This window comes from Lampris incognitus, chromosome 12, assembly GCF_029633865.1.
Source record: "Lampris incognitus isolate fLamInc1 chromosome 12, fLamInc1.hap2, whole genome shotgun sequence".
Taxonomy (NCBI): domain Eukaryota; kingdom Metazoa; phylum Chordata; class Actinopteri; order Lampriformes; family Lampridae; genus Lampris; species Lampris incognitus.
Genome location: NC_079222.1, coordinates 29,708,288 through 29,730,194, shown reverse-complemented (window position 1 = coordinate 29,730,194; position 21,907 = coordinate 29,708,288). Strand labels below are relative to the sequence as shown.

At 44.7% G+C, this 21,907-nt stretch overlaps 1 protein-coding gene across 1 annotated transcript; it reads left to right on the top strand.

Annotated features, from left to right (window-relative positions):
- The first annotated feature begins 1,508 nt into the window (after window positions 1-1,508).
- Window positions 1,509-20,392, top strand: osbp2a (oxysterol binding protein 2a). The gene is made up of 15 exons (XM_056290812.1): window positions 1,509-1,669; window positions 2,231-2,436; window positions 9,953-10,203; window positions 11,080-11,248; window positions 11,758-11,881; window positions 12,453-12,519; window positions 12,798-12,935; window positions 13,169-13,414; window positions 13,681-13,801; window positions 15,469-15,572; window positions 15,851-15,946; window positions 16,468-16,652; window positions 16,842-17,062; window positions 17,850-18,039; window positions 19,276-20,392. Exons 1-14 carry the CDS (start codon window positions 1,509-1,511, stop codon window positions 17,990-17,992), a joined length of 2,232 nt encoding a protein of 743 aa, XP_056146787.1. The 3' UTR covers window positions 17,993-18,039; window positions 19,276-20,392.
- The last annotated feature ends 1,515 nt before the right edge of the window (window positions 20,393-21,907 follow it).

Here is a 21,907-nt window from a genome sequence, read left to right as displayed (position 1 = left end):
TACAGCCATCCACACAAAAAGGATGCCTCTAAGATTATTGGTTGTTGTATTTTTATCATCCTTTAACGTCTCTTTTTCGCAATTTCTCTTTTTAATTTCTCTTTTTTTCGTCTTTTTATCTTGTTGTTTCTCTTTTTAATGTCTTTTATGTCCTTATGTAAATCACCCTGAATTGCCTTTGATTATGAATTGTGCTATATAAATAAACTTGCCTTGCCTTGCCAAGAACATTCAGTCTCGTACAGTTACATATTTTAAATGGCGTACGATCAAATATATTTTAGGGCGGTGGTGAAAAACAATCTGTTTGACCTTCGTCTTGTTATAAAGGGGATCTCCTTTGACGTCGTTTCCATCCCAGATAGCAAACGTGCTGTGGCCCGGACCCGTCCCACACTTCCATCCGGCCCACATACCGCGTGGAATGATGGCACTTGGGCGGTCCGCTCCTGTCTGCCAGATCTGGGCCAGAACCAAGCCATAGTAATGCCGCATTGTGCCACATATTTTCCGAAGGTGGCCCATATTTGTTTTGTGATATTTGGGCCATATTCACCTTTTACCACACGGGCCACTTCAGGGTCACATCCAGATTTCAGAGCATCTTTACCAAAAAAAAAGGTCCACATTTGATTTGGCATATTTGGGCCATATTTGCTATTCTACATGTGGGCCACTTCAGACTCACGTCCATTTTGTCAGGGCCCGAAGAAGTACAGGCCATCGGTGCCGCATCGTTGCCTGAAGTGGCTAAACACCGCCGACAGCGCAGACCGGCTGTGTCGGTGAAAGCGTCAGTGATCTTACGGGTCACCGCCCACCTTCGTCAGGTCGCCAAATACAAACTCTACCCCGTTCGTGGATAAACGTGTGATTGGACGACAGAGTAAAAAAAAAAAAAAAAAAAAAGACTCGCGGACCTCCTCGGGCTCTGACGTCATCCTGCATTTAAAGATGGAGCGGACGTCTCCTGTATCTCCTGTGGCCGTGGTCTCAGGTTTGCGGTTGCGTGGGTTTTGCCTGAGCTGCTGCGTTTGGGGGGGATTGACCGCTGTCGCGGTTATGCTCAGACCGACCAGCGGCTGATACGCGACGTTAATGTTGGCTGTGAGTACGATGTCGGCGACTTTAGTCCGGTAAAAAAAATAAAAAATAAAAAAAAATGTGTGCGCGTCATTGCGCCTTTCCCATCTTCATATCAACAACGCTGCGCTGTAAACGCCTTCAAGTCTGCGTGCGCCTGCCTCCTCTGTTGACGGCGCGGTTACCATCCGCCGTACCCTGAAACCTACGTGGTGTCTCCGGCTCTCCCGTTTGGACGCTGAGCATAAGAAGTCGGGGGGGGGGGGTTTGCGATTTACCGCATTTCATTGATTCCCACAACAGCGCCGGTGGCTAGCGGTGTCCCGCCTAGCCTCCGTCCGTCCGGACGCGCCGCAGCAGCTAGCTTGCAGCGGCGACTGACTCAACATCTGCATCGGGTCGCGGTGTCGCTGACAGCGGGGCAGATGAACGAACTGGTGAAGAGTTTGCCCTCCCCAACTCTCTCAGGGGTCCAGCTGCCCGGCTTGGATACCCACAAAGGCTGGCTTTTCAAATGGACCAACTACCTGAAGGGCTACCAGCGGCGATGGTTTGTCCTCAGTAACGGCCTGCTGTCGTATTACAGGTGGAGCAACTTCTTCAGCCATTACTGCGAACGGTCGCGCGGAGTTGCAGGTGTTCGCCTGGCAAACTGATATCTAAACCAGGTTTAGCGAGCGAAGGGGCTTAACTTGCTCAGATTGTCAGCCCACAGCCTTCATCCCTTTTTTTTCAACCTCAGCTGGTAATAACTTATATTAGGCAAAGTAATGGTTATTAGTAGTTAATGTTAATTAGGTAGGTTAGCTTTTGAGACTCTTCACACGGCATCTCCCAGGGCTCTCTGACGGCACGGATGAGTCGTTGGATCAGTTCTACTTAATCTCTATTTTCTCCCTTGTGGGCAAACAGGATCTATGTAGGCGCAACAAACCAAATCTATATGTATCTGTGCCCTGTGTTTGCTATTAAACAAACTCATGCCATCTGTAAAACCACGCCTCACTTCGGAGGCTTGTGTCGTATGAAATATCAAACAGCCTTTATATAAGTTAGGTTTTTTTAACCTTTGCCCCTGATTTAGTGGCATCGCCCTATTCTTGATGTATCCCAGCTCATTGCCCCCTGCTATGTTTGTGTTCTGTAGGACTCAAGCAGAGATGGCACACACTTGCCGCGGCACAATTCCAATGGTCACGGCCCACATTGAGGTTGGGGACACTTGCCACTTGGTGTTGACGAGTGGAGGACGGAGCTACCACCTGAAGGCCACCTCGGAGGGAGAATGTCAGCGCTGGGTCTCTGCCCTGCAGCAGGCTAAGGCCAACGCGACTCAATTGATGCATCACTCGGGTAACACAGCATGCGTGTACCCCTACACTGTCCAAATTGTACTTGTCACAGATGGTGTGTTAGGATGTGAAGGGCTTTTTTTCCACACCTGCGCTCATGTTTGAAAAACATGACGGTTGCTCTGCCCTATTTATACCATAACAGTGGTAAGGGATGATGGCTGCATAAGAGCTATGCAGATGGGCTATGTGTTAAGATGCCCACATTGTCTTAAATGATAAGAGGAACAACAGCGGCATGAACCAGACAAGGTACATTTAATTATTTCTTTGTAGTAACTAATAGTTGTAGTTGTGGACATGTGATATACTGAAAAAATTGACTCTTGGAAAAAATATTACTGATTTTAGCTCTGCTACACAAATGCAGAAAATTGCAGAGAAGAGTTTTTTTTTTTTCTTAATTTAGTGTTTATCAGTCTTCCAGGGTTGCCACCAGTTGTGGGAAGAAGCTATTCTTATGTTTGGTTGATTTAGTTTCTACTTCCTGGCACCACTTCCTCAGGGACAGAGCTTGAAGCATGTGGTGGACAAGATAAGGCTGATCAGTGATCGTATCACCACCATGCCTCTTTAGCCTGGAGTTAAAGTGGTGGTCAAAGCTGAGCAGCTTATAGTCATTGGTCTTCTCTGTTGAAGTCTAACCAGTTAAATAATCGATTAACATCCTTTTGACAAAATTTTTTGTAGCTTCTGTCTATATTAAAATCAACACAAGATCTACAGTTCACAAATCAACACAAATCAAACATAAAACAGGTGTGATGAAGGAAATCAGCTCAAAACAAAAATGTTTATTTGGATTTTGTATGATATGCCTGAAATGTATTCATCCACCCTTATTTTAAAGGGTTGCCACAGCGGATCATCTGTTTCCATCTCTTTCTGTCCTCTGAACGCCAACCACCTGCATAACCGACCTCACCACATCCATAAACCTCCTCTTTGGCCTCCTCTTTTCCTCTTCCCTGGCAGCTCCATCTTCAGCATCCTTCTCCCAATACACCCAGCATCTCTCCTCTGCACATGTCCAAACCATCTCAATCTTGCCTCGCTTGATTTGTCTCCAAACCGTCTAACCTGAGCTACCCCTCTAATATACTCATTCCTAATCCTGTCCTTCTTCATCACTCCCAATCAAAATCTTAGCATCTTCAACTCTGCCACCTCCATCTCTGCCTCCTGTTTTTTGGTCAGTGCCACTGTCTCCAAACCATATAACATAGCTGGTCTCACTACTGTCTTGTAAACCTTCCCTTTAAGTCTTGCTGGTACCCTTCTGTCACAAATCACTCTTGACACTCTTCTCCACCCACTCCACCCTGCCTGCATGCTCTTCTTCACCGCTCTTCTGCAGTCCCCATTACTTTGAACAGTTGACTCCAAGTATTTAAAGTCATATACCTTCACCACCTCTACTCCTTGCATCCTCACCATTCCGCTGTCCTCCCTCTCATTCACACATATGTATTCCGTCTTGCTCCTACTGGCTTTCATTCCCCTTCTCTCCAGTGCATACCTCCACCTCTCCAGGCTCTCCGCAACCTGCACCCTACTCTCGCTACAGATCACAATGTCATCCGCAAACATCATAGTCCAAGGAGACTCCTGTCTGATCTTGTCCGTCAACCTGTCCATCACCATTGCAAACAAGAAAGGGCTCAGAGCCGATCCCCGATGTAATCCAACCTCCACCTTGAACCCATCTGTCATTCCAAACACACACCTCACCACGGTCACACTGCCCTCATACATATCCTGCATCACTCCTACATACCTCTCTGCCACTCCCGACTTCCTCATACAATACCACACCTCCTCTGTCGACACCCTGTCATATGCTTTCTCTAAATCCACAAACACACAATGTAACTCCTTCTGACCTTCTCTGTATTTCTCAATCAACATTCTCAAAGCAAACATCACATCTGTGGTGCTCTTCATGCCACTGCTGCTCGCTAATCATCACCTCTCCTCTTAGCCTATCTTCTATTACTCTTTCCCATATCTTCATGCTGTGGCTGATCAACTTTATACCTCTGTAGTTGCTACAGTTCTGCACATCACTTTTCTCTTGAAAATCGGTACCAGTATGCTTCTTCTCCACTCCTCAGGCATCCTTTCACTTTCCAAGATTGTGTTAAACAATCTAGTTAAAAACTCCACTGCCATCTCTCCTAAACACCTCCATGCCTCCACGGGTTTGTCATCTGGACCGACCGCCTTTCCACTCTTCATCTTCTTCATAGCTGCCCTCACTTCATCCTTGCTAATCCACCACACTTCCTGATTCACTATCCCCACATCACCCAACCCTCTCTCTCTCCCTCTAATGTTCCTCATTCATCAGCCCCTCAAATTATTCCCGTCACCTTCTCAACACACTCTCCTCACTTTTCAGCACATTTCCATCTCTATCCTTCATCACCTTAACCTACTGCACATCCTTCTCAGCTCAGTCCCTCTGTCTAGCCAATCGGTACAAGTCCTTTTTTCCTTCCTTGGTGTCCAATCTCTCATATAACTTGCCATACGCCTTTACCTTTGCCTTCACCACCTCTCTCTTCACCTTACACCGCATCTCCTTGTACTCCTGTCTTTATTCATCTCTCCGACTATCCCACTTCTTTGCCAACCTCTTCCTCCGTATTCTTTCCTGTACGTCCTCATTCTACCACCAGGGCTCGCCTCCTTGTCTTCCTTCCTCGGTCCAGATGACACCTTCCTAGCTGTCTCCCTCACTATATCTGCAGTGGTTGGCCAGCCATCCGGCAACTCTTCACTACCACCCAGTGCCTGTCTTAACTCCTCCCTGAACTCCACACAACACTCTTCCTTCTTCAACTTCCACCATTTCATCCTTGGCTCTGCCTTCACTCTTCTTCTTCTTGATCTTCAAAGTCATCTGACAAAGCACCATCCAATGCTGCCTAGCTGAGTTCTCCCCTGTCACCACCTTGCAGTCTCCAGTCCCTTTCAGATCACGCCTCCTGCATAAGATATACATGTCCATTTGAATGGTTGCACAAGTTCAAGGCTGCCATAACCACAGTATTTCAGAACCATTCAGATACATTTTAGAATTATTATTGATGAATAAATTCATCAAGTTTATTTTATTTGGTGACATGTCATTGTAGAGAGTTTTATATAGTTGTCTCACCTTCAAGGTTATAAAAGACGAGCACTGTTTTCACCATCCAGTAGAGGACTTAAGTTAATGTGAGTAATAGGCCACAAGAGGACAGTGTTGTCTAATATACTGGAAAGGAATAGCCAACTGAAGTCATCAAAATGGTGTTTACACATTTTTGAGAGAAGAATAAATTTGGGTGGAAAGCAAGATGGAAACTGAGCTTTGAACGTGGGTCTGTGATAGACCCCAGATTTTTTGTGGGTCACCTGCTTGCTTAAGGAGAGACATTGAGTCACTCCAGTTTGGACACAGAGTTGTTTTGAAGTCTTACCGACTTGAAGGGGCACCACAGTGGCGCAGTGGTTAGCGTGATCGCCTCACAGCAAGAAGGTCCTGGGTTTGAGCCCCGCGGTAGTCCAACCTTAGGGGTCGTCCCCGGGTCGTCTTCTGTGTGGAGTTTGCATGTTCTCCCCGTGTCTGCGTGGGTTTCCTCCGGGTGCTCCGGTTTCCTCCCACAGTCCAAAGACACGTAGGTCAGGTGAATCTGACTTACTAAATTGTCCCTAGGTGTGTGTGTGTGTGTGTGTGTGTGTGTGTGTGTGTGTGTGTGTGTGTGTGTGTGTGTGTGTGTGTGTGTGTGTGTGTGTGTGTGTGTGTGTGTGTGTGTCGGCCCACTGATGGCCTGACAGCCTGTCCAGGGTGTCTCCCCACCTGCCATCCAATGACTGCTGGGATAGGCTCCAGCATCCCCGCGACTCTGAGAGCAGGATAAGCGGTTTGGATAATGGAAGGCTGGATCAACTTGAAGATATGTCTCCATCTGTCTCCCTTCAAGACACTGGGTCAGCAGCTGCGCCTTCAAAGGCGGAGGACATGGAAGTGTAGTTGAGAATAGAAGAAGTGTAAGCGTGCTTTTAGGCCTTCTTATTATAGCATTCCTATTTTTTTTTTTATTTTTTTTTGCAAAGTACTAACTGGTGTTCAAAGTAATCCCCATTTATGGGTAAAGGAATCGTGATTGCAGTCCATACTGGCACATTCTGTCTTGGCTTTGTCGCTATTTTTAGTTCCTAGACTTGCGCACACCTTATCTTGATTCTGCAGGGTCTGCATGAGGGAATATTTTCAAAAAAGAAGCACAGGTGGAACAAGGTATACAGTGTATACAGTGGAGTATTCTCTCTCTCTCTCACTCTCTGTCTCTCACTGTCTGTCTGTCTGTCTGTCTCTCTCTCACTCTCTGTCTCTCACTGTCTGTCTGTCTGTCTGTCTGTCTCTCTGTCTCTGTCTCTCTCTCTCTCTCTCTTACGCACGCACATTAGCATCCTCACTCCTTTCCCTCCCTCTTTCCTCTCAGTATGACGACAGCGAGAGCTGAATGAAATGACCTTCGCTTAGACTAGACTCCTCCCTCCATTCTGGTAGCAGGCAGGGTAGAGGGAGAAAAACAGTAGAGTGAGAAGAAGAAATATTTGTACTGGAAACCTATATCTCCGCCTACATTCTCAGGACGAGAGGTGAGTGTAGCCTTATTAGCAAGTGTCACGTTGTAAGTAATCCATCTTATTATGCAAAGGAAAAAACAAATAAGATGCTATAGGGATGTTTGAATTTGTATTTTTGTTTTTTTTTGTGTGGAATTGCTGTAGTTATTACTGTCTGCTTACTCTGAGTTAATTGACTGAAGAAGTGACCTTTAACTTGTCTTTGCAGTTGTGATGGGATGTCTTTGGTGACAGAACTGCAGCAGCTTTTTGTCGAGCAAAAGGAGAACATATCTTACAAAATGACTGAAAACAAACAAACAAACAAGGCATTATGTAGGCTAGATCAAATATTTTTCTGCTGCCTGCTGTTTTGCTGTAATAATTTTATCACGCTGTCTCATATGGGTACTGGGGTCAGCCTTGCAGCCATGCTAATGACTTAGGTGAGGGTAGATCTTTTTTTTTCCCTCAGATTTTGGACAATATGGCCCACCTATTGGATGCATACATGAAAGAGCGGTACTTTTAATAGTGTCTAAATAATTTGACCTGAATTGGATGAATCTATTAATTCTCAATAATTCCAGTTATAGTGCTATAGCTAAACAGAGTGCCTGTGCATTATGTAAAATGTGCAACTCTCAATATCTAATTTCCTGTTTATATACACAGCAATATGTTTTGCCTTACTCAACACTAGTGGTGATTAAAATTAGGACAAATGAAGAGTTAAAGGTGTGAGCCCAGTTGCAGGGTTTTGCATAGGCTTGTTTTATTGCTCAAGTCATTTTAGAGTTCAGAAAGTAGTGGATGGTTCTCCTATCAGTGGTTCTAAATTGTGCAATAATGGCATTTTCCGTTAGAGCCAATAGGCTAAACAGAAAGCTGTCTCTATAATAACCTGCCTGAATACACATTGTGCCTACTGTAGAAGGCAATCCTTTAATTGTGAATACAAATACATTTCGGTTGGGGATGCAGTTAGCAGAAGCCATGCTGCATCAAGCCTCCTGTTGAAACATGCAATTTTATCACTTCATTTGTGTTTTGAAACCTTTTTTTCCCTTTTTTTTAATCTTTCCTATTTTTTCCATTCATCCAGCCATTATCCAAACCACTTATCCTGCTCTAAGGGTCGCAGAGATGCTGGAGCCTATCCCAGCAGTCATTGGGCAGCAGGCGGGGAGACACTCTGGACAGGCCACCAGGCCACCGCAGGGCCCCGGGCCATCACATCACTCCTATTTTTTCTTCACTCTCAGTTTCTTTTTCCAGCTTTTCTGTTTCCCTTTCATCAAACCAGGGCGCCCTTCATCACATGTGGGTGTTTTCTAATGATTCGCTGATGAATCACTTTGTGAGTGAGGCTCAAAGTGAGAGTTTCTCAGTTAAGCTCGGTATAAGATCCTCTATGCTTCATTGTCACTGGACCCAGGTCTCAGTGCAGCACTCACGCCAGTCAATACCACACATGTATATCGCACTCACACTAGCTATGAGTCAAGATGGGTTTTTTTTTTCTCTGCTGTATTTGGGTCACAAAAACATCCCAGATGCCTTAAGGAGCCCTCGCTCTTCTTTTAATCTTGTACTCGTGAGAGTTTGCTTATCCAGTTTGCTTTTTGTCTTGATTGTTTTTTTGCTTTAATGCAGCATGGAAGTCTATCCCCCCTGCTCTTGGCCTAGATTCAGCCATCTTGGCCAGGTCTTCTCCATCAAACAACAGCTACGACTGATTAAAATCTGCTCGGAATTGTTTTTTTTGTGATATGAAATTGATCATTTTTACAAAATTATTTATATTTTGGATGGTTTGGGTCATTGTGGGGATCTTTAAAGCTGCTATTCACGTTCTTTTGGAGGTCACCTCAGGGTAACTCTTGTTTGTGCTACATCCTCCCTCACTTGTCATGCTCCCTCTACTCTGTTAGGGCATCTCGAGTCGATGCAGTAATCTGTTCGAGAGACTTTCTTTTCTGCCGCCTATTTGGCCAGTCTCACTGCACTTCCATTCAAATGCCTGAGACTAATTTCATGTCAGCGCTGGAGAGAAAGGGAAGGAGACAGTATAGCCCTGCATCTTTTCTTTTTTCCACTGCTGCTAAAAATAACCTAGCCTCTAAGTCGCACGGGCCGATGTTTCCAAGGCAACGGTGTTCATTCACAGTTTTCTGCCAGTGTAGAGGAGGGAGTTGGGGGATCAGGGTGCAAGGAGCGATGTTGCTCCCACACCATTCACATACTCTTACCCAGTTTGGCGTATAACTCTTCAATTGCAAATATAATGCATGAACAGAAAAAAATTGAGACGGTGTTGGCCTTGACTTATATAAGAATGTTATTCATATGGGCCGTCCGGGTAGTGTAGCAGTCTATTCCGTTGCCTACCAACTTGGGGATCGCCGGTTCGAATCCCCGTGTTACCTCAGGCTTGGTCGGGCACCCCTACAGACACAATTGGCCGTGTCTGCGGATGGGAAGCTGGATGTGGGTATGTGTCTTGGTCACTGCACTAGCACCTCCTCTGGTCGGCCGGGGTGCCTGTTTGGGGGAGAGGGGGAACTGGGGGGGGATACCGTGATCCTCCCACACGCTACGTCCCTCTGGTGAAACTCCTCACTGTCAGGTGAAAAGAAGCAGCTGGCGACACCATATGTATCAGAGGAGACGTGGTAGTCTGCTGCCCTCCCCGGATCAGCAGAGGAGGTGGAGCAGCGGCTCGGAAGAGTGGGGTAATTGGCTGGATACAATTGGGGAGAAAAGGGGGGGAACCCCCCCCCCAAAAAAAGAATGTTATTCATAATTTTTGTATGTATGACTCAGTAGGTTGCACGATTGACAAATGTACGTCCAATGTCTGATGACCTTTTTCACTCCTCCACTTTTGCGGTTAGATGATTCAGGAGATGAGGGTCCTGTACCCCAGGAGGACCGTGCCCTGACCCAGGGGGTGCTCAAGACTCTAGCTAGCAAACTAGATGACCTGAGCACCTGCAACGAGCTGATAGGCAAACACGGTGCGGCTCTCCAGCGCTCCCTTAGCGAGCTCGAGGAGCTAAGGGGCTCCACAGACGGCACAGACAAACTGAAGGCTGTCAACGAGCGCGCCACCCTCTTTCGCATCACCTCCAATGCTATGATAAATGTGAGTTTGCACAATGACTTCCACTTGACTACTCTTTCGACTACAGTGCTATTCACTGTGATGTAGAGACTGATAAACTGGAACAAATCCAGATGTTATACTTTGAGATTTTGTTAGACTGTCACATCATTTTACCAGACAAGGAAACGTGTAGGCACTAAATTGATCTTTTTTTATATGTATTCTAGGGCTGTTGGAACGAATTTCTATATTCGAATATATTTTGAATATTAAAAATAGTAATACTATTTGAATGCTAGGATTGCCATTCGAATGTGTAAAAAAATGTTTTTTTAAATATATATATATATATGTGTTGGCTAATGTTAGCGAATCTCGCTCTTCTCGCCTGCCTACCCATGTGAAATGCTTTTGACGTGTCATGAACAATAAAGTTTGAGTCTGAATCACAATACCATTAACGTCACTATCACAGAAATGGCGAAAAGAGAGGACATAACGGCGACCACCAGTCCTGACCATTTGAGACGAGAAAATTGTCTCCTCAGTCTCATTCTTCTACTGGCAACTCCTAACCACTTAGGACATCTCTCGCAGTCTCCTAAATATCTGGGGGAGTAGGGGTGTTTCTTAGCCCTGAGAAAGATGATAAATAGCTTTTATTCAAACCTGGACTTGACCTGGACTTTCTGAGAGTTCGTTCGTCTTTCTAGACATTTTGAGTAGTTGGAATGCCCTCTAGTGGACAGAATGTACTTAATAACCACATTCTGATACTGTAGACATTGACATAAGCCTGTAATAGGCTAAATTAGAGCTTTAAAAATTTTGAATATATTCAAATATTAAAAATAATAATGCACAGAAATTTGATTATATAGGAAGACTGACAGCCCTAATGTATTCATACCTCAGGCTTGCCGTGACTTTTTGGATGTAGCAGAAACACACAGTCGGAGGTGGCAGAAGTCCCTGCAGTATGAACGAGAACAACGTCACCATCTGGAGGAAACCATTGAACAACTAGCCAAACAGCACAACAGCCTAGAGAGAGCTTGGAGGGAAAACCCCACCACGCACACAGGTAAGAACCATCTCGCTCATCCTCCCATATTTCTTTGTCTGTCATTCATTCTCCTCCATCTCTAAAAGCCGATCCGTGAAGGGCTGCAGACTACCACATGCCTCCTCCGATACACGTGGAGTCGCCAGCCACTTCTTTTCTCCTGACAGTGAGGCGTTTCACCAGGGGAAACCTGGCGAAACTCCTCACTGTCATGTCACTGAGAGGGAAGTTTAGCACGTGGGAGGATTACGCTATTCCCCCCAGTTCCCCCCCCCCACCTGAAAAGGCACATCGACCGACCAGAAGAGGCGCTAGTGCAGCAATCGGAACACATACCCACATCCGACTTCCGACCCAAAGACACAGCCATTTGTGTCTGCGCCATCCGAGCCGGAGATACGGGGATCCCGAACCAGCGATCCCCGTGTTGGTAGTCAATGCAATAGACCGCTACACCACCCGGATGCCCACTTTAGCGTCGTTTTAACACAAACAATCATCCAAACCTTCTCATTTGTTTGTTACAGTAGGAGTGGAGAGAGGTCAGGAGGGGGATGCCAGTGATGACAATGAGGATGCAGAGTTCTTCGATGCCATGGAGGACTCCCCTGCATTCATAACTGTGACTGCTAATGACCACATACAGCACAGGTGAGAATTTATGTTTACCTGTGTGTACACCGAATCACCCAAAAGAGCTGAAGAAGAGTTAAACCTATAAAGGTGCTGTGTAATATCAGCCTCCCTGAAGCAGAAAATGACTAGCGGTTATCAGCAGGAGTTGATGAAGGGTACTGATTGAAACAAAGCTAATGACTCACAGCCCCCCACCCCACCCCCATTCCCATCTCTCAGATATCTGCATTCAGAAACAATTGGGACTGGTTGAATTGTTTTTGTTGTTTTTTGACACATCACCCCGCGAAAGGCTTGGCTTGCTCTTGCAGTCCTTTGGTAGTCCTGAGACTGAAGTGAGGATCACAGTGAACAGAATCTAACAAGAGCATCTGTAAATGGCAGCTGTCAGCAAGCATGCTGTACTATGTAAACTGTCTTTCTGCATGATTTGTTTGCCTTTCTTGTTTTGATCTGTTGTTTTTTGTTTTTTTTTTTTTTTAATTCCAACTGCTGAATGATAAAGAGCTCAGAATGCAAGTAGAATTACACATAACACATTTAAGGTTCTGTGAAAATGTTATTAAAGTCAGTGGCTTTCCCTCAGGCGCTCAGGCAGCAATCAGAGTATGATGAGTGGAGGACTGACCAGCGGCTGGACCCACAATGAGAATGTAGGTCTCTGGTGATGACATTAAATGTAATCCCCTTTTGTGATTCTGTGTGCCAAACAACAGCTCTAAACATGCCCCAACAGAAACCCTACATGTACAGACACACTCACACACACACACACACACACACACACACTAAGATTAATCAGCTCTTTCCTATCTGAAGACAAAGAATAATGGGATTATTTCACGCCCCACTTGAAAACAACAAGAGATTCTCTGTGCCTTTTGTGTTACCTTACCTGTTCAATGAGTGTGTTGTTATTGTGTTGTTCCAGCATTCCTCTGGCTCAAACCACATGCAGATACAAAGAACGAGACGCAGCCGCATTCCAGATAAACCCAATTACTCCCTCAACCTGTGGAGCATCATGAAGAACTGCATTGGCAAAGATCTATCCAAGATACCAATGCCTGTAAAAGCAAAACTCACATCCAGTCTGTTTTTGTTTTTTTGTTTTTATTGCAAAGCTTTTTTGAGTGAATGGGGTTTAATTTTTTTTTTTTTGGATTGTTGATTACAATTGTGTTGCACTTACAGAAGTCCCTCATTATGCTTTAAGTGCTGTCTGCTTGCTTAAGTGTCTGTCTGTTGTTGTTGGCGGTATGTCTGTTGTTGTATTTTAAGGCTCTCTCTGTGTGACTGCAGGTAAACTTCAATGAGCCGTTGTCAATGCTGCAGCGACTGAGTGAGGATCTGGAGTACAGTGAGCTCCTGGACTGGGCAGCTCGCTGTGACTCCTCTTTTGAGCAGATGTGCCTGGTGGCGGCCTTTTCTGTCTCCTCCTACTCCACCACTGTCCATCGTACAGCCAAACCCTTCAATCCTCTCTTGGGAGAAACCTATGAGCTCGACCGGTTGGAGGAGTATGGTTATCGCTCCATCTCTGAGCAGGTGAGAGGAGACAGATACTTGCACAGATATGCATATGCTCCTGCGCCACGTGAACATCCAAACAGATCTCTGTAACACATACACATGGGCGGTTAGACCGCGTGTGAGGGCTTGCACTTTGCATTTCTTGACAAACAGACTCGCTTGCAAACACATAGCATGTGAAGAAACTCAGATATGCAGGGACATTATTTGAATGAAAATTCAAATAAGGCAGGAGTTTATACTGTGGCTACTGATGCCAAACGATGCCACGCCACTCTCAGGTCAGTCATCATCCCCCGGCTGCCGCCCACCATGTGACATCACAGAGAGGATGGACCCTGTGGCAGGACATCGCTATTGACAGCAAGTTCCGTGGGAAATATATTTCTGTTATGCCGCTAGGTAAGAATATCCGTCAGTGCAGAATTTGTCTTTCTTCAGTTAATGCTGGCAAAATAATAACACAAGTTACAGGTGGGGCAGGATATGTCACTGTTGTGTTACTGTCCACTGGTGAATTCTAAAAACTCATTTGCTATTATCACTTTTCGGCAGGCTAACTTTATTTTCCAAATAGAAGAGACGCTCCAGGGGGCGTCTGGGTAACGTATCGGTCTACTCCGTTGCCTACCAACACGGGGATCGCCTGTTCGAATCCCCATGTTACCTCCGGCTTGGTCGGGCACCCCTACAGACACAATTGGCCGTGTCTGCGGGTGGGAAGCCGGATGTGGGTTTGTGTCCTGGTTGCTGTACTAGCACCTCCTCCGGTCGGTTTGGGCGCCTGTTCAGGGGGGAGTACCTGGGGGAATAGCGTGATCCTCCCACACACTATGTCCCCCTGGCGAAACGCCTCTCTGTCAGGTGAAAAGCAGCTGGCAGCTCCACATGTATCAGAGGAAGCATGTGGTAGTCTGCAGCCCTCACCGGATCAGCAGAGGGGGTCGAGCAGTGATGAGCAGTGACAGCTCAGAAAAGTGGGATAATTGGCCGGATACAATTAGTGGGGAAATAAGGGGAGAAATTAAAAAAATAAAAAAATAAAAAGCTCCAGGCGATGGTAGGTTACTTTCAGAAGTGGCTTGTGGTATTTTACCATTTCTTTTTCTTGGGGGGGATTTTTTTCCCCTTTTTCTCCCCAATTGTATCTGGCCAATCACCCCACTTTCGAGCCATCCTGGTTGCTGCTGCACCCCCTCTGCATATCCAGGGAGGCAGGCGCACAATGAGGGGGTGCAGAGGGTGCAATGCACACAGGCACCACATCGGCGGGGGCGCCAAAAGACCGTATGCAAAAAAATAAAATACAATTCAAAAAATATAACATGTAACTATATACTCTAATCCAAAATTCTCATCTAAGTAATAATATTTATAAACATTAAACTTTTAAAAAACAAATAGGCCTATAGCCAGAAATTGTTTACTGTACACTGTACTTTTGGCGCCCCCACTGATGTGGTGCCTGTGTGCATTGCACCCTATGCACCCCCCCCTCGTTGCGCCCCTGCAGGGAGGGCTGCAGACTACCACATGCCTATACATGTGGAGTCGCCAGCCACTCTCTTCACCTGACAGTGAGGAGTTTCACCAGGGAGACGTAGCATGTGGGAGGGTCACGCTATTCCCCCAGTTCCCTCTCCCCCCTGAACAGGCGCCCCGACAGACCAGAGGAGGCGCTAGTGCAGCACGTACCCACATCCCAGCTTTCCACCTGCAGACACGGCCAATTGTGTCTGCAGGGGACGCCCGACCAAGCCGGAGGTAACACGGGGATTCGAACCAGTGATCCCTGTGTTGGTAGGTAACGGAATAGGCCACTATGCTACCCGGATGCCCCCCATATTTTCCCATTTCAGTCGCAAGTCAAGCAAGGCATAACTGGCAAACAGAAAACATAGTGTTTTGCATGCATTACCGACCCTACCAAATTACCATCCAAAAAATATCTTTGCAAGATATATACGTAATATCTGTTAAAATACAAGCACATTTTCTATTTTAAATGATCATCCAGTTCATTGTTGATATGATGATTTATTAACTGTATATTTCATCTCACTTTGTAGGCTGCATTCACCTGCGGTTCCACTCCAGTGGGAATCACTACGTGTGGAGCAAAGTCACGTCTACAGTGCATAATATTATTGTGGGTAAACTGTGGATTGATCAGGTTTGTTCCTCTTTCATATGTTTGCTTTTAGGGACGTTCCCCTAGCTTAGCCTACTGTGTAATTCTTTAAGAGGATGCTGTTTGATGGTTCAAAAAAAAAAAAAAAATCCCAATCAGTCGGTTTTGTTGCAACAATCCTGTGTTGCTATCATAATAAGCATGAGAAATAATAGTATTCGTAATCCAATTTAAAATGTATTTCGATCAAATTTGTCCATTTGTTATGAATATATGTTCAATCTCTGTGTGATTACCCCCCCTTTGTTTTTCTGTTATAGTCTGGAGACATTGAAATAGTAAACAATACTACCAAGGATACCTGCCATCTGAAGTTCTCCCCCTACAGCTACTTTTCCAGAGACGTCCCTCGCAAAGTTAGTCAGCTGTTTCTTTTCAGCCTTCAAAAGTTAGCAGTACTGTAAACCATAACCTAAAACAATGGTCATTATGGTAAATGCTCAATTTTGTTTTGGTTTTGGGTAATGGATCTATCATTTGGTCTGGATCCTGACTTTAAAATGGTCACTCACTCATTTCAACAGAACAGTCTTGCACATAATGAAAACGTTTTTGACTTCCTGGTTCCAGTCCTACGCTGTTTTACAAGTGCATTGCTGTCTTTTTATAATGACTTCCACCAATAGTAGCATGCCCAGTTACACTCTTGTCAGGAGTGTAATAGCATGTGCACTGGTCGCATACAGGTAACACTCTTCTTCCAGTCAGCTCTCTTCTCTCGGTCAAAGAAGGTTGAACTCAGTTCATCTGGATGCAACGTTTATTGACAGATACGTTTCATCACTCATCTAAGTGACCTAGGGGTCATGGGATAGTTGATTCTGTTACCTGGATTATTGAGCATGCGTCAAGACATCTCTTCTCCGGGGTTGTCTAGGTGACCGGTGTGGTGGAGGACAGAGAAGGTACAGCACACTATATCTTGTCAGGAACCTGGGATGAGAAGATGGAGAGTGCCAAAATAGTGGACAGCAGCCAAGGATGTGGCGGGTCCGAGGGAAAACAAAAGACTGTTTATCAGACACTCCCACCTAAACTGTTGTGGAAAAAATATCCCCTCCCGTGAGTTTGTCTTGACAACCTTATTTCTGCTGAAGCGTAACAATGTAGTTGCAGACGGCGATACAGAGCATTTCTCTTTCTAATCAGAGTAGATTTTCCTTCATTTTTCTCCTTATTTATCTGTTCATCTTCCCTCTTCATTTAACCTCAGTCTTAACATTTTTGCGTCTTTTGTCTTCCATCGTCTAGTGATAATGCGGAAAACATGCACTTTTTCTCCTCCCTGGCCCTGACCCTGAACGAGCTGGAAGAGGGAGTGGCCCCCACTGACAGTCGGCTGAGACCAGACCAGCGTCTGATGGAGGCGGGTCTATGGGATGAAGCCAACGGCCAGAAACAACGTCTAGAAGAGCGGCAAAGGCTGGAGAGGAAGAAGAGGGAGGCACAAGCTAACCAGGCCCTGGAAGAAGGCAAGTACAGGAATGAGAACATTGCAGAGGAACAAGAGAAATGATAATGGAAGAAACTGGTACTTTATATTACTTTTTAGAATGCCAAGTCTTCCATCAGGGCTGGTGACGCACCAATTTCACACAAGAAAGGCCTAGAAATATTTGCTTCCTGTTGCAAAGTTAAGCTAATTGGACTTAACATGATCTACTTGGCTATGATATGACTGTTTATTGAATCACTTTGGAGAAAAGCGTGTTAAATTAAAAAATGAAAAGGGAAGGGCATCGGGGTAGCATAGCAGTCTATTCTGTTGCCTACCAACATGGGGATCGGCAGTTCAAATCCCCGTGTTGCCTCCGGCTTGGTCAGGCAACTTTACAGACACAATTGGCCGTGCCTGCGAGTGGGAAGCCGGATGTAGGTATGTGTCCTGGTCGCTGCAATAGCGCCTCCTCTAGGCAGTTGGGGCGCCTGCTCGGAGAGGGGGGGGGCACTGGGGGGATAGCAGGATCTTCCATGCGCTATGTCCCCCTGGCAAAACTCCTCACTGTCAGGTGAAAAGAAGCGGCTGGCGACTCATCGTGTATCGGAGGAGGCATGTAGTAGTCTGCAGCCCTCCCCGGATCGGTAGAGGGGGTGGAGCAGTGACCGGGACGGCTCGGAAAAGTGGGGTAATTGGACGAGTACAACTGGGGAGAAAAGGGGAAAAATTTTTTTTAAAATGTTAAAGGTAAAGTGAGACTAAATAATACTTTGAAAATATCTCGAGGTTGTTGAGAAATTTGTGCATGTGTGAAACCCCAGGCCGGCGCATTGAGGGGTACCAGCCTCTGTGGTTTGAGAGAAGAACAGATGACGCGACAGGGGAGAGCAGCTTTGTCTACAGGGGTGGTTACTGGGAGGCCAAAAAGAGACAGGACTGGAGCCTGTGCCCGGACATCTTCTAGAGCTCTCCTGTCTGGGCTGGCTGGGACGTCTTCTGCGAAGGACCAAAGTACTGCAAGCAAGCTCACACGCTCTGTGTGTGTGTGTTTGTGTGTGTGTGTGTGTGTGTGTGTGTGTGTGTGTGTGTGTTTTCTTTGTTGAAAAAAAATGCTTACGTCCACAAGTTTGAGAACTTCCAATGAAATTAACTGTAGTTCTCACTCACTGTACACTACTCTGATCAAACTTGTTCCATTATAGCATCTGTGTTTTTATTTGGCATGATCTGACTTTATTTATTTCTAATTTTGATGGGGCTTATTTGTTAAGAGAGAGAAGTATTTATGAGAGTATATATATATATATATGCGTGTGTGTGTATGTATATATGTATAAAAATATATGTGTGTGTGTGTGTATATATATATATACATACACACATATACATATATAGTATATACACACACATATATATATATATATATATATACATATATATGTGTGTGTGTGTGTGTGTGTGTGTGTGTGTGTGTGCGTGCGTGTGTAAGAGCTACAAAAATAATGATACAGTCTTCTCACAAAGTACTGGTGTATTGGAACACTTTATTTCAGCTTGTATATGTGATGATGGCTTGGAAGGAGAGCTGAGCTGAGCTGAGCTGAGTTGAGGAAGGGGGTGTTGCCTCTTGCTGCAAGCACTGAACGTCCTGTTTTCAGAGATGTGTGAAAAAAACAGGTCCCTGATCCGCGAGTCAGATTTTACACAGACTTTAACTGGACGGCAGTCAGCAACTGTACAAAGTTCCTGCAGTTTATCGAGCCCTCTCCGTTTTTTTTTTAAAAAAACATCCCACATGCTTTCACTACAAGCACTGCAACTTTAAGGTCTATTTGTACTCAGCTCAGTCTGACACGATGAACTGCACAAACACACCAGTTCAGCCGGGGGTTCCCTTGCATGAATAGCTAAATAACTGTCTTCAGACAACACTATACTATTTGACAGTTCTTTGCTTGGCTGTGCAAATTATCTTTTGTTTCCACCTAAAGTGTCTTATGTATATTATTTCCCTAACCTTTGCAAATTCCTTACCAGGAGGGTCTGTACTATATATTGTTTTATGTCACTTAACTAGTAACACTACCCAGTGCAAGTGCATGCCTGTAATTCCTGCAGTCAGCTATTTGACTGAAAGCACATTTATTACGGCGCTCTCGTTTACACCTCAGGCCTCAACGACTTGTTCATTTGACGTAAATAATTGATATTTAGTCATGCTGACTTTCTTCTTGTGGCTACTTGCAGATGGTGAAGAAACCTCGCAGATACCAAGCTTTGTGTACAGATTGGTCTGCACCTAGAAAACAGCATAAGATGACAAATCCTTTGACGTGCAAACCGTCCGTCGTTTTGACTTTATTTGGAAATACTGTCAGCAATAACGTAACGGCACAATCACTTGAGAAACCGATTCAGACACCCGGAGTGCAAAACATAAATTGTGTTCTGATAACAATGTCCCCTTACTATGTAATAGTGATATAATGATAATCTTCCCACACCCTTCCCGGTGTGGGAAGATGGCGGCGTGAAATCACGTTTGCAGCGGCCTCACCCAGTACCGTCCATGCAGTGTCTTTGTCCACGTCTGCGTCCAAGTTTGCGTCTTCGTTTGATGGCTGGGAGAGCTGGCGTTGGATCGGCTGGGGGAGCCTGGTCTGCTGCGTCCAGTGGGCCCAGGGACCAGGGCCCTGCCTGGAGCTGTGCCCGAACAGGAAACACCGAGGGTGGTCTGACAGGATGCGGAAGCGGGCAGGCTAAGCTAACTGCTAGCCCATGTGGACCGGCAGTTCCGACAGTCATCCTGGCGTTCGCTCTCTTGGACAGTGAATTCCTTTTTGGGGGGTATGTTGGATGTGTTTTTGTATATTTTTGCGTGGTTTGGATAAATGTGTTGTAGTTTGGATATGTGTTTTGTCTTTGTGTTGCACTGCTGTGGGCTGGGGAAACATGTTTCGTTTCATTTCATGTGTGTAAGAGCATGAAATGAAACGACAAATAAATGTTCCTGCCTCCTGACTAATGCAGATCGGCCCAAGTCGAAGCAGTCATGAAGGAGAGGCTTGAGGTGAAATATAGTTTATTCCAGAAATCAGGCAGTTTGGTTTTCAAGTGTTAACAATATATTGCTCGTTTTAAAGTGGATTGTTACTACATCTTGACAAATATTGAGCGCACAAAGAGCAAATTAACAGAATATGTTGTGTTTTAACCGTCCATACGGTTTTCAGCTGTGTATTTGTACAGGGTGTAAAGCACAGATGTGCGTATCGGATTTTGTAATAGGGGCTTTTAATTTCAGTGTATACAGATGATATATGTAACAGAAATAAAGATTACCTCAAGTATGATAGGAAGAGCACACTGACAAGTTGTATCCATATTATGCATCTGCTATCTCTGTAAGTATTGTCTTAAGTAAATTCAAGATTGTACATCAATTTGAGAAATGTTTTGGGAAATTAAGTTACAAATCTGAGAATGAAATTATGAGGTGAATATCACAGAAAGTTGATTGAGTTCATCTGGATACAATGTTTATTGACGGATACGTTTCATCACTCAGCTGACTCTAAACTGACTGCAGGTATCCCCACCCTTATAAACAATACAGTGCTTAACGACCGAAACCAGCGACCAGATTCATGTACAAATATGGGTGTGATTGAAACTCTAGTTAATGGTCACACCCATATTTGCATATGAACCTGGTTGCTGGTTTTGGTCGTTAAGCAGTGTTGTTTATAAGGGTGGGGATAACCTACAGTGAGTGATGAGGTCTGTCAGTAAACATTGTATCCAGATGAACTGATTCGACCTTCCTTGATCTTCTTACCTGGCTTTGAGCGTGCATCAAGACACATGAGATGCATAGTTGTCATGGTGCCAATGAGGTATCGTGCAGCCGATGCAAATCGTTATGTCTGCCTGTGGCCACTGAAATATGTTGGGTTAGGGCAGGTATCTCTACATGGTTCCCTTGTGTATAAGCACTCAGTGAAAAGCCTCATCACCTAGATAATTGTTTTTAGACTCTCACTGGACATAATATGAATTCATATATACCAGAATCAGAATCATGTATATTGGCCATGTAGGTTTGCACCTACATGGAATTTGACTCGGGTTTCGTGGCTCTCTCAGTGTATTTAACATATTTAACATAGAGTAATAACACTACACCACAACAATCTTCAGACATATACACAAGGATTGACTATATAGGGGTGAATATACACGTGTGTGTGTGTAAATGTATGCAAATATATATTTCTGTAGTCTATCAAATTGTTTAATCAGTTTTATCAGTCTTTAATTCAAAAGGGATGGTTGACAAAGGACGTTAAGGGTCATTTGTGAAGGCAATGATGATGAAACAATGGTACATTTCCTGTGTTACACTCACCATAGGGGGCAACTCTAGCACTTACAATAGAAAGACGATGACATCTGTTGACCAATCATACATTTAAGATGTACTGATACGTAAATCTAATCTTCTTTTTTAAAGCTGCAAGTGGAAAAATTGTTTAAACAACTTGAAAAAGTTGATTTTCGCCACATCATGTCAAAGTGATGAACGCACACAAAGCAAACCAACAGAATATTTAGTGTTTAAATTGTTTACATAGGCTATATTTCAGTGGCTAAAAAGTGTGTTTCTTGAATGTAGCTGTCGTTGTATTCGTTTCGTACAAGTGGCACAAACTTTTAAATGTTGCACAGGTTTCCTCGGTTTCTTCTGTGTATATTTGCTTTGGAGGGCCAAATGACAAAATACATCACTGTATGAACCCATATCTTGCAATTTGTTGGCATTTGACCCCTTAAATTAATCTGGACTAATTGGGACACACATTAAGAAGGTTATAACAGT